Source organism: Puma concolor, chromosome A1 (assembly GCF_028749965.1).
Source record: "Puma concolor isolate L17-30 chromosome A1, mPumCon1.1.hap2, whole genome shotgun sequence".
In the NCBI taxonomy this organism is placed as follows: Eukaryota; Metazoa; Chordata; class Mammalia; order Carnivora; family Felidae; genus Puma; species Puma concolor.
In genome coordinates, this window is record NC_141667.1 from 173,978,826 (window position 1) to 173,991,774 (window position 12,949).

At 36.5% G+C, this 12,949-nt stretch overlaps 1 protein-coding gene across 4 annotated transcripts in view; it reads left to right on the plus strand.

The window, feature by feature from the left end:
• UGGT2 (UDP-glucose glycoprotein glucosyltransferase 2) overlaps positions 1-12,949 on the plus strand; it is a 195,987-nt gene that overhangs the window by 47,571 nt on the left and 135,467 nt on the right. For 3 of the 4 annotated variants that reach the window (XM_086709349.1, XM_025924004.2, XM_086709355.1), the window contains 4 exons: positions 425-497; positions 2,777-2,877; positions 8,877-8,976; positions 11,196-11,256. In XM_086709349.1, the coding sequence (XP_086565475.1) occupies positions 425-497; positions 2,777-2,877; positions 8,877-8,976; positions 11,196-11,256 (335 nt within the window). Of the gene's footprint in view, positions 1-424; positions 498-992; positions 1,012-2,776; positions 2,878-8,876; positions 8,977-11,195; positions 11,257-12,949 lie in introns of those variants that run through there. The other variant, XM_086709363.1, reaches the window with a different exon arrangement.

Genomic DNA, 12,949 nt, shown 5'->3' on the forward strand with positions numbered 1-12,949 from the left:
AAAATGTTATATCCTTACTTTTTGAGGCCATGAGTTTGGGTTCTTCCTAAAGATTTCTTGATTATCTTTAAAGGCATTGGAAATATGCATGCATGCTTATATTTGTTAGGGTTTGGCGCTCCTGCCTGGCTTAAGAGCTAAGCCCAGGATTTGTTGCAGCCACTTTGGCTTATCATTCTGGTTATAAAATAGAACTTGACTGTGAAATAATCTGTAAAGCATTTGTTAAATATTTAACGATCCAAGCCTGTTTAAAAAGAGCACAGTCGGAAATAAAAGCATGTGCACATGCGTGTATCAGCTGATGCGTGAAAGAAGAACAAGGTAAAACAAAAGGAATCTAATCTCGCGTTCTTCTAATTTTTTATTACATCTCCCTTTTCCAGTCTGAAAATGTTTTTGTATTGTTTCATTTCCAAAATAGCAGTGACTAATGCTACCGTAGAGGATGGGACTGAAACAAATGAAGTTCAAGGATTTCTCTTCGGGAAACTAAAGTAAGTCTGAATGGAAATGAAGTTCTATTACTGTACCTTAAGTTTGTTCTTAAAGGAATTCAGTGTGCTGTGTTGGCACATGTTTCAGTTCTCAAAATATACATGTAATTGGTTTTATTTATTACAAAAGTAATACATGGCTAATGCAAAACACAAAATTGAAAAATAATCACTAATTTCACATATGATGAGTATGATTAGAAAAATAGGAATTAGAAATGATCAAACTTATCTTTGTCAAAAAAAACAAAACATTAGAGCATCTTTCACAGATCTACTGGGTTAGAAAAATCATGGTTAGTATTGGGTTGTTTGCATGAAGTAATCAAAATTTTTATGCGTCAAAAGAAAATATGTATTTTTCTTAAATTTCTATGTGCAGATTGCCATATCGAAAACCTTTTAATATCTCGTCTTAATCTCATATACACCTATAAGTAACTGTTCAGATATTAAAGTTGTCCCCCCCTCTTTTTCTGTCTTGCATCACTGATTGGAGACCAAGAATGGGATGGTGAGTGCTCTCTGAATGGGGATTGTTGTCGTTTTATATGTGCTTTCCCTTAGTTCCAAGAAGGGAAGGTTTGTGGCTTCTTACAAAGGCAAAATTAATTACAGGTAAAGGACAGTTTTTATTAATAGCTTTAAGTTTTACTTAATGTTGCAAGTATTTATAAAGGACACTAAGGTCAGTTCTCCTGGCGAGTAGGTACTCTACAGAGCAGGGGAACGTTTGTGGAGACTGTGCTAATTTATATAGATGACGGAGTTATAAAGTATTGGCACAGTGGTGTGCTAATTGGCCTTGAAAAGTTCGCGCATCTTGAAAAATGGATTTATTCTAAGTAAGGTATTTAGTAGATAATAATATACTTTTATTCCATTGTCAGCTGTATCTCAGCCTCGTGGAATCCACAGTTCTATTCTTTTTTAAACGTAAAACTTTTTATGGGAATAAATTGCACATTCTACAGAAAGCCTTGGGAGCCATTTTTAAAAGAGGAGGTACTCAAAATTAGTTCTTACACAGCTATTCAGTTGATTTAAGCAAAACCCTTTGCTTTGAGGTATTATATGAATAATGTATTTTTGTCTGATTGACATAAATTTAGCAGTGAAATTTAAGATTATTATTAAATATGAAAACCAGTAATATAGCTCTTATAAACTTAATATTGCTCTGTAATTAAATTGATAAAGAGGGGTTAATTTAGTTCATAGTGAACTGAACTTCCTTTTGGAAGAGGTTCTATTGCCCTTTCACTGTAACAGTTGTAGTCAGTCTTCATTCATTTTTAAAACGTGCCCCCGTGTTGTACTAAAATTGCATAAAATCAACACTGTGGTGTATTTACTTAGTGTTAACCATATGATTAATGCATTTCTGTGTATGTGTTCTGTATATTTTTTCCTCTTCTTAAAATCTTTTTGCTGTTGAAATATGTGTTTTGTGAGTTGTGTTGGTGGTAAGGTTTTTTTAAAAAAAAGAATTTAAATCTGAAATGGCATTGTGTCTTGATTTCATGAGTTAGAAAAAAGAAGTTATAGTTTACTTTTTTTAATTTTTGAGAGACAGCACGAACAGAGGAAGAGGGACAAAGGGAGAGGGGGGAGAGAGAGACTTACGCAGGCTCCACACTCAACATGGAGCCTGATGTGAGGCTCAATCCCACAACCCTGGGATCATGACCTGAGCCAAAAACAGGAGTCAGATGCTCAACCAAATGAGCCACCCATGTGCCCTGAAGTTACAGTGTATATCATATGTATAGTAAAATGTCATTGCTACTACGTTATTATTTGGCATTCTAAAAAGATACCTAGGTGTGTTTAACATTGGGCAAAATTGTCTTACTGAAGATTTTTATAAGTTTCAAAGATGGAACTCTAAGGTTGTATAGGAAGCATTAATGTTTTCCTTATAAAATAGTTTTGTTTTAAATTATAAAGGCAATACTTGTAATTTATAAAATGTTAAAAAGTATAGAATGTAAAAAGCTAATGCTTCTGCCCTCGTCCTTCAATCCCTTTTAGTTAATGTTAACATAGTAACAATTGAGAGTACATCCCTCCAGATTTTGGGTTGTTTCCTATATTTAAAAAAGTGGACGTATATACCTCATTATTTTTAAGTTCTGTGGATATAGCTGTATCATAATTTATTATCTGGATGGAACAGGTTTTTGTGTCTAGTTTGAGAAAGTTAATTTAAAAAATATACTGCTTGTATAATTTGTAGTAGGTGATGACAATTAACATGACTTAATATTCTAATGCAGAGAAAGATATTCAGATCTTAGAGATAATCTGACAGCATTCCAAAAATACCTGATTGAGAGTAGCAAAGAAATGATGCCTTTGAAAGTCTGGGAACTGCAAGGTACAGTACTTCTATAACACAGCATTTTGGTAACTGATCTCTGTTCAATAAGCTTTTATGTAATATGATATAAATTATTTCATAGGTAATAGTTAACTGATGTGAATTTTTGTCAAAATTCATATTTAATTAAAAGGCTGTCAAGCCGATCATATGGTTATGTTTATTAGAGTTAAAATTATGTGAAATATAGTTATTTGCTCTTATCATTTTTAAAGTATACACTGATTTATCTTATAGGTTCATCTCCAGTAGTAAATCACATTTCAAGTTGTCTTTAACAGTGATTAAAAATCTTGACTAGTCAGTCCAGGAAATCATTAGTTTTCTTCTGTTTAAAATTTTGATCTTAATACAACATTGCATATTTCACTGTAGCTTAGAACAGCCTCTGTGCTGACATCCTATAAGCACATATCTTATGACCAAAATTTAGTTTGAACTGTAACTGCTTTTCGGTTTATTTTCTTTATTACTTGTAATTTTTAGTCAGTCATGGGGACATCATTTTTCTGTGTAATCTATAGTTTCTATCACTCAACTTTTTATTAACAGCTTATTGAGACAGTTGACATACTATACAATTCATCCCTTTAAAATGTACCATTTAACGGGTTTTAGTATATTTTCTGAGTTTTTTTTTAACTGTTCCACAACTTTAGAGTATTTTCATCACCTCAGAAAGTCACGTTCCCATTAACAGTCAACTCCCCATTTCTCCCCAGTTTCTCCAACTGTTGTAGGCAAGCACCATTCTACTTTCTTCTTCAAAATGTTCTCCAAGGATCCCCTAATTTATAAAATATAATTACAGGTGATAATTGTAGATGATGCTTTTGAAGGCCTATAAACAGAACGTGCGATCTGTTTTAATGGATCTGGCTGATGTCTGTGTCAGATGGATTTCAATGGACTAGAAACAGGACCTCATGCTAAGACCTCTTTGAAATCATACAGTGAGAGAGAACACTGTGACTGTGGCAGAGGGCATCAGGAAGGCTGGATTTAGCAAATGTTTAGGAGATGAAAGGAGTCAAAGATGGCTTAAGACATCCAGCTTTGAGCCTGAATAGAGAGAATGTAAAGCATGTAAGTATGTTTTCGGGTTGAAGATCGAGTTCCAGAATAAAGAGACTGAAGTGAAATGGATTGCTTGCATTGGATGATGTCATTCAGATGACAGGGTCCAGTAGTGGGCTGAACAGGAAGTCCGTAGTTAAAAGGAGAGAAGTGGAAGAGCTGTGGGCGTCTTAGCATAAAGGTCTTCAAGAGGAGGGGGAGCTGATAGTGCAGAGTGAGCAGCCGGTGCATGAGGGCGGGCCCTGTGGCGCTGGTCCAGGGGTGTGAAGTAGAGCCTGTGAGGAGCACCTAATAGAAGCCAAACAGAGTAGGTTTCCAGGACATAGAGAGTGAGTAATACCTGTGTTCTTTCATTTTATAATTTCTGGCTCAGAGGCGGCGGAATTTATTTACATCCGGACCCGTACACGAGTATATAATGTAAGAATACACTGACAGGTTCAAACTTTAAAAAAAAAAAAAAAAAAAAGCTCCCACATACACAACATGTATGTTTACTACATTTTATTCATTCTGGAAAACTGTCTTTTATTCTACCTTATATTGTTAGAAAAATAACTTCACATTACCTACTCAATCTGATGTCACTACTGACTAATGGGTTCCAACTGACATTTTGAAAAACACTAGATTCTGAAGATAAGATGAGCTAAAGTAGACGCTGTGTGTCTTCTAAGGATCTTAGGTAAACGTTAAAAAATTAGAAAACCAATGTAAAAATTATGATTGTAATTGCTTTGAAGCAAAGGTAGGTAGGATTAAGAAGGGTGTGTGCCAGGAAGACCTACCTGATCTGGTGGGGGTGAGCGCTGGGGAGAGTGAGAGGCCTCCCCAGTGTCAGTAAGTGGCAGCTGATGTGAGATCTCAGGAAGGGTTGGGATAAATTTGGGGGTGGATTATTTAGAGAGAATACAGGGATCATTGTGAGAGGTTGGATAGGGATATGTGATGGAGAAAGATACTAAGAACTGTAAGATCATGGTTTGTCCAGCTGCATGGACAGTGTTTGCTGAGGAGAGTAGAGGAGAGTAGAGGAGCAGATTTGGGCAAAGATGGGGTAGGAATATTACAAACTTAGGATTAAACATGTTGCTTTTGAAGTGTCCAAGTCGTGAAACAGTTAAATATGGGGATCTGGGTTTCCGAGGCTAAGCGTAGGACTTAAATAGCTATCGGTGAGTTAATAGGTATGGACAGTTTAGAACAAAGCAAAAAGTGTTAATAGAATCTGGTAATATATTCATTTGGTTGTTACTTATACTCTGTCTGACTTCATAAGTGAGTTTTCAGGGGCTTTCAAATAAGTTGTGCTCAGAAGATTGGTCGTGTAAAGGAGAATTACGTTCGTGTTAATAAAAAGTTTTAAAAGACTAGTTGTGCTGTCAAACCTGAGTAGAAGGTGGTAGAAGGATCATCACGACGGTGGATTGACGATGATAAAACTATTAGCCGACACTGTGTCTGGCAAAGTGTTAGGCTGTTTATATACAGTACGATTAATTTTTAAAAACTCATATGCGGTTAGATCTCTCACTTTTCAGATGAGGAAATCAGGAATGGACACATAATTAATTAGTCCAAGTTCACGAATATGATAAAGCACAGATCAAGGATATCTAAAATGAGCCTAAATTGTTTCTTCCACACCGCATTCTACTGTTTCTGAGTATGACATTGTACAGCAGCCAAATACCATCAGGCAAGATCTTTGATCATCCATTTTCCTCTTTTTTTTTTTAATTTTTTTTTTCAACTTTTATTTATTTTTTGGGGGACAGAGAGAGACAGAGCATGAATGGGGGAGGGGCAGAGAGAGAGGGAGACACAGAATCGGAAACAGGCTCCAGGCTCTGAGCCATCAGCCCAGAGCCTGACGCGGGGCTCGAACTCACGGACTGCGAGATCGTGACCTGGCTGAAGTCGGACGCTTAACCGACTGCGCCACCCAGGCGCCCCCATTTTCCTCTTTTATAAGCCATTAACTCCATTCAGTCATGTGTCGTAGACTCTGGGTATAAAGTTCTCTCTTGTCTAGCAAGAGAGCAGGACACAGGATGAAAAATGAGAGATGGCTTATGTCTGGGAAAAGACAAGAGCCCAGAATAAGGGTCCTTGCCCAGTTTTATTAGGATCAGAAAGCTTACAAACATGGGGACGGACGTGCACATAGAGACAATGAATCTGTGAACATTAAATTGTGGATGTGACGGAAAGGGGGTCTTTAAAAATTCGGGGTTAGGGGTTTGGGTTAATACAAAACAAAATCCAGGCACCAGGCAGTCAGGCTGAAGGTTGTTTATGGCAGACGTGAGGCACCACCCCTGTTTATCTTAGCTAGCCTAGGGATGAGACAGGTAGGACAAATAACCTCAGAGTTAACAAGGCACCTTTTCTTTTGTTAATCATCTCCGCTGTGGGCTGCTTCACCTGCAGCGCAGCCATCTATATCCCGATTTACCTGTTTACCTAACTTGGTCCTTCTTTCCTGTGAAAGCAGCTTTCTGCTGTAGTACTAAATTGGGGGGGGGGAGGTGCTTTCACCCTGATATATCTAATCTTGTTTATTTCATATACCTATGTATTGGGCACCTTTGCACCTCCCTATTCTTGGTTGTCTTCTCAGGTGTGAGCATCCTATGGCTTTGTGCTTTTTTCCTTGTTAACCCATTGGTGTAAGCCCAGGGAATTTCTAAGCTTATTCCCCACAGTCATGTAAATAACAATTATGTTTTCTTGCCTAAAAGTGCATATATTCCTAAATATATACCCATGAGTTAAAAATTGTGTTGCTTATAAATGCCTTTAATAGCAATAGAATAATAAGAAACAGAACATAAAGAATCTTACTTGTAATCTGACTATTCATTTATTCTTTCATCAGTATTTAGTGAGCACCTACTTGTGTATCAGGTCTTTTTCTTTTTTGGTGAGAACATTTAATTTCTACTCTTTGAGCAAATTTCAGTTATGTAATACAGTGATATCAACTCCAGTCACCGTGGTATACATTAGATCTTCAGACCCTCTTCATTTTATACCCTTTTACCAACCTCGCCTTTTTTCCTCTATCCAGCCCCCAGGCAACTATTCTAATTTGTTTGTATGAGTTTAACTTTTTTTTTAAACATGTACCTGATACCGTGCAATATTTATCTTTGTTTTCACTTAGCATAATGTCATCCAGGTTCATTGATGTTGTTACAAATGGCAGAATTTCCTCTCTTTTTAATGCTGAATAATATTCCATTGTATATGTACACCACATTTTCTCATCCATCAATGGATAGTTAGATTATTTCCACCTTGGCTGTTGTGGATAATGCTGCAGTGAACATGGGAGTCCAGGTATCTCTTTGAGAGACTGATTTCATTTCCTTTGGATACATACCCAGAAGCTGGACCATATGGTGGTTCTAGTTTTAATTTTTGGAGGAATTGCCATGTTTTCCATAGTGGCGACACCAGTTTACATGAGTTTCTTCTGTATTTTGGTTATTGGTGCCTTATCAGATATATGATTTTCAGATATTTTCTCCCATTCTGTAGCTTGCTTTTTCACTTTGTTGATGATTTCCTTGCTGTTGCAGAAGCTTTTGAGTAGGATATAGTCCCGCTTGTTTATTTTTGCTTCGCTGCCTTTGGTTTTGGTGTCATACCCAAAAAATCATCACTAAGACTGATGTCAGGGAGCTTATCCCTATATTTTCTTTCAGGATTTTATGGATTTAGGTCTTAAATTTAAGTCCTTAATCCATTTTGAGTTAATTTTTGTGTATTGTATAAGATAGGGGTCCATTTTCATTCTTCTGCACATGAATGTCTAGTTTTCCCAGCACCATTTACTGAATAGAAAGTCAGTACTTTTTCTTTGTAGGATGTAATAACCCTCTTGCAAAAGGATCTTCGTAAGATAAGGACTGACACATTGACACATATCCATTGTGTTTGGTAATTAGGAGATACTCATGAGTACCGATGGCTTTGCTGCAGTGCTGGGGCTGGAAACCTGCTAAAGTAGGTTGAGGAAATGTGATTTAAAGTTACTCAGCTAGAAAGTGAATACAGAGCTAGAATTTGAACCTTGGTTGTTAGGCTGTCTATCCCACAGTAAGCTGTGCTAAGAACACCTTTTCCTAAGCTTTGATTCCACCTCGATGCACTGTACTGAGAATGCGGAAATGAAACTAGTCTTACTATGTTAAGCTGGTTATTTTACTAGTGTATGGTAAACTAGGATTCTACCTGTGGTGAAACATTAAAGAGAAACAGTATGTTTCACTATTCAGTAACAAACAGAATCAAGCTTTAAAATCTTTTCTGACTCTTGAACAAAGGGACGAGATTAAGATGACTGCTTCCGACATATTGGGGACTGACCACGTAAGCCACAGTTTTCTTTTCGTAGAACTTTCGTATCCGGTAAAATACTAAGTTTAGGATTTGATTTTTATTGTCATATAAGGGTAATACATTGAAAGAAAAAGTGAATTTTTGATATGTACTGAGTTAATAAACACATCGGATCTTTCTTAAAGTTCTTTCCAGAATTAGTTCCCCAAAGCTCTTTTTTCCTTCCTCTTGTTATCCTTATCAAAGCTTTTTGTTGCATGTTTTGTTAAACCTTAAGTATAGAAAAAATAGCTTGGCATTAACGTTTCTTTTCAAATATCTCTTTTTGAAGTTATACTGTAATTTGTGGAAAACAATAGGTATTAAATGATTAGCCCTTCAAAAATGTGTAAAGCTTACCTTATTTGGACATTGGTGATCGCCTTCTGTTTAAAACTTTTGAAAAATGCTACATGTAAGTGTTAACATGTCCATATAATAAATATGTGGCAAGAAATGTTGAGTAAATTATTTAAATTACCTGGAAATGTCTGTGAAGATCTGACATGATGCTAGATTTTTTTTTCCAGATCTTAGTTTTCAGGCAGCTTCTCAAATAATGTCTACGCCAGTTTATGATGCCATCAAATTAATGAAAGACATTTCACAGAACTTCCCCATAAAAGCCAGGTATGTTAAAGTTCATGGGTTGATTATAGCCAGAACTCTTTCCATTAAATAAACTTTATGAAAATAGCTGATTTCATTTAACATTGTGATATCAACTAATTCTAACAGATACAGCTTTAATGAAAATAGGGCATTTCTTTATTATGAGTGTTGGGTTGTTTTTTGGTTTTTGTTTTTACCAGAGGAAAATACTGGCATGTGCACACATGCGTACACATCCTGAAAAATAGAACTCTTGAATTAGAGGCAAATGGAAAGGAAAAGTAATCTATTAAAGTTATTTAAACAAAAATAGTGATACGGTAATCCAGGATAAAACTTGTTCAAGCAATGAATAGAGAGAATATTTTTCTCTTTTCTGGGTGGAGGGTGATGAAAAGTATTATTCTAAATAGATTTATGCCCAGAATATGGCCAGATCATGTTCTTGCCCTTTCAGATTCTAAACAAGTCTTCTTTATGGAATATTTTGTGGAATACTTTTTGCCAGTAGGATACCTAAACGAACTGCTTCCAGAAATACTGATTTTACACTAAACACATCTTGCAGTTTAATAGATAATACATTTGCATGTCTAAAAGTAATCAGTGCTTTCACAAAATAACAAAACGCTTATTCATTTGTAGTCTGGTTAGGAGTGACAGGATGTGAAATTATAAGCAACCAGTAAAACAGAAAATAAGTTAGCTTCTCTTGAAGACGTGGAGTGTGTGGCTAGCATAGCAGCGTTTTCCTGAGGAGAGGGGAGAGCACCCCTGCACGAGCAGCACCCTCTCTTAGCCCGTGGGTGATCACCAGACCTCTCTTTGCCTCATGCGTTTTGCTGTACATTTATCCACAGTGCAAAATATTGAATCTTAAATCTAGATATTCGTTCCTTTGTGGGTAAATAACTAGCACGTAGTTGGCCAAAAGATAACAACCTTTCTAGGGGACCCTGAAAATAGAGAGATGCACCAACTCAGTTACAGATTAAGAATCAATATATTGATGACTCTTCTGTTAATTTTAAAGAGCCAAGAATTTGAGAAGTCAGTACTTGCATACTTAAAACTTGAAATGTGCATATGTGTATAAATGTTTAGTTACACTGCTGTTTTTGAAATTACTAGATCAAATACAAATAAAGTAAAATAACTTCAGTGTTAAGAAGATTATTCACTCTTTTGACTGTAAGTCAGTTGCAACTCAAGGTTGTGGGCTAAACTCTGCTCTTAATTTGTGGTTGATCATTTAAAAAGAATGCAAACTATGGTAACACTGCTGAATGGCTAACTTACAGGCTTGAGCATATCTGTAAAGCCACTTGATAGACCATTACTAAATGTTTGTTAAAATATCTGCTAAATGGATGAAAAACTGTGATACCAAATTATACATTGTAATTCCTCTTAAATGCTGCCAAATTTTAGGAGATAATCTACACTTTTTGTGGGAGTTTTATTTTAAAGCAGAACTCTGCATTAACGGTCTTTTAATTTTTAAATTGTTTTGTTTGCATAAAACTGACAAATATGTAACTAATTTTCCTAGGAGTTATCAAGTCAAATAAATGTAGTTAATAAACTTGTTTAAAAAAATCTCTAAGTTATGAGGGAGTTCTAAGTTCTTCAAGAGTGGATATGGAGGAAGTCAGTATTGTTAGTCATTTAGAGCTTACATACTCTGGTAAAGATCCCAGGTTTACCAAAACTCTTTTTTATGTGCAAGTATTTTGAAATTTGTTTGCATTGACACATGTGTCATATTGGTCATTTTATACAAAGTTTCTCTGAATGGGCCAAACAGCACAAAATAGCATTTTCAGTCAAGTATATCTGAAAAGTATCTAGTAGTAAACAAGTTCCGACTGTACCTAATGCATACATTTGTGCCCATGAACTCTTTTTTTTTTAATTATTTAATTCCAGTGTAGTTAACATACAGTGTCGTGTTAGTTTCAGGTGTACAATATAGTGACCCAGCAACTCGGTCCATCACCCAGGTGTGCACAAGCTCCTGTCAGTCTTGAATCCGCCTGAATCAGACACAGTCAGACACCCTTGTCAAAGGAGAGCCGTGGTGCCAGTTGTCCAATAGCTACATAGAAATGTGCACTTTTGGTCGTGAAGCATTCTGAGTTTTTAGGTTCTTATCCAGAGTATTATATTATACTGAATTATAGATTGTCCTAAACATTTAAGTAAAAATGAATTATATCAGTATTTTTTTTTTCCAGATCTCTGACCAGAATTGCTGTAAATCATCTTATGAGGGAGGAAATACAGGGAAACCAAAAGGTTTGTTTGAATTCTTTTTTTTTAAAAAATTGACTACACTAATATCAACGATTTTAGACTTTGGATCTTCAGTTTCCATACAGAAAAGAAAACATTAATTTGTGCTTTTTGATTATTAAAACAGTTCAGATTTTCCACTTTTAGATTGTCTACTTTATATAGCTCACAGTCTGTGATAACAGCAAGTCTCCTCTGACATACATCTTACCTACTTCTTCATTCACCCTATGCTTCGGACCTTCTGCCCACGTAGTATGGTTGTCTTTACAGGACAAAGAATAAAGCTGTGAGTTAATTACTCTGTTTCTCATGATCAGTTTTTCTTTAAAAGCTTGTAAGGCCTGAGTCAGGTTTGGACTGCTGGAACATCATTAGAATCCTGTGGCATAAAGGGCACAATTGATCAGTGATTTGATAAGATTCTGCCAAGTGGTCTCTTAAGTCACAGTAAGAACCCAAATGATCCTAGTTGTGTGCTATTTGTGAAGTGCTTCGAACACTGCCTGGCTTCATTACATAGGACTGCCCTGGCTTAAAGAAATACAAGACGCACCGGGCGCTGAACAGTAGGAGTTTGTTTTTCTGACCTAAAAGAAGTCTCAGAGTGAGCAGTTACAGACATGGTTTACTCCTTCTATGGCCACAGCTTTAGACTTCTTATTTGTATTTAAAGCAGAAAGAGGCAGGAAGTTGGTATTAAATACCACATTAATCCTCCGTAACGCCTTTCTGGAATGCATCACCTGTCTGACTTCCAACTCACTGGCCAGAATTTTGTCCTGTGGCTATCTCTAGCTGCAAGGGAGGCTAGAAAAGTAGTGTTCACTTTTCTAGTAATGGAGGTAGCAAAGTGGGTTAACTTAGCCAGGCAACAGTGCCTGTCACCCAGAAGCAGAATGAACTCTCAGTAGGTACCAGCTCTTGTGATGGCGGCCAGCAACTACAGCAGTAATAATGAAGAAGTAGATGCATAGTTCACATTTGGAGCACGAGTGTTGGGAACCATCACACATCATCCCTATGTACGATATTCTTTGCCTAGCTTACCACCTGAGAAATTATTGTTTATCCTCCCAAAATGGTTGTGGTATTACTCCTTTCTCCAATTTTCCTAATTGCTCTTACCATTCTTTGAACACAGTGATTTTCTTATAAAAGCTCCTGTACTAATAGTGAATTTTGTTTGAATAGTGCCACCTGCAGCAGGAAAAGAAGAGAGGGTAGAAAAGGGAGGAGAAATAAAGGATGCCGAAGTTTCAGTGGCTTCACCCAGTCCAGTATATTTTTTTTGCCCATTTAATAGTCCAGAGAGGGTGTTCAGGTCATCAGAACATCAAGTTGTGATTTGGGGTCCAAATGCCGGAGGACTTCATGAGGTTACAGAAGAAATACTGTGAGAATGAAAGAGAAGTAACTGGAACTGAAGACCCAAATTTTCTCAGGTAGACCCGTATGACCTCATGATCACAGGGTGACTGCTAAAGCTAGTTGCTGCAGCAGAGTGGAAGTGGAAGTTGATAGAAATGAGTAGATCAGGAAACTCTGAATCTAGAGGCTTGAATGAGTATGGTACCTGATACAGCCCATTCCCTCAGAAATACCGGTTGAATTGAAAACTGTTGAATGTTTACATGTTATCTGTAATACATTGAATGTTTAGCATTAGGTAGTTTTTTTTAAGTGTTCTAGAGAG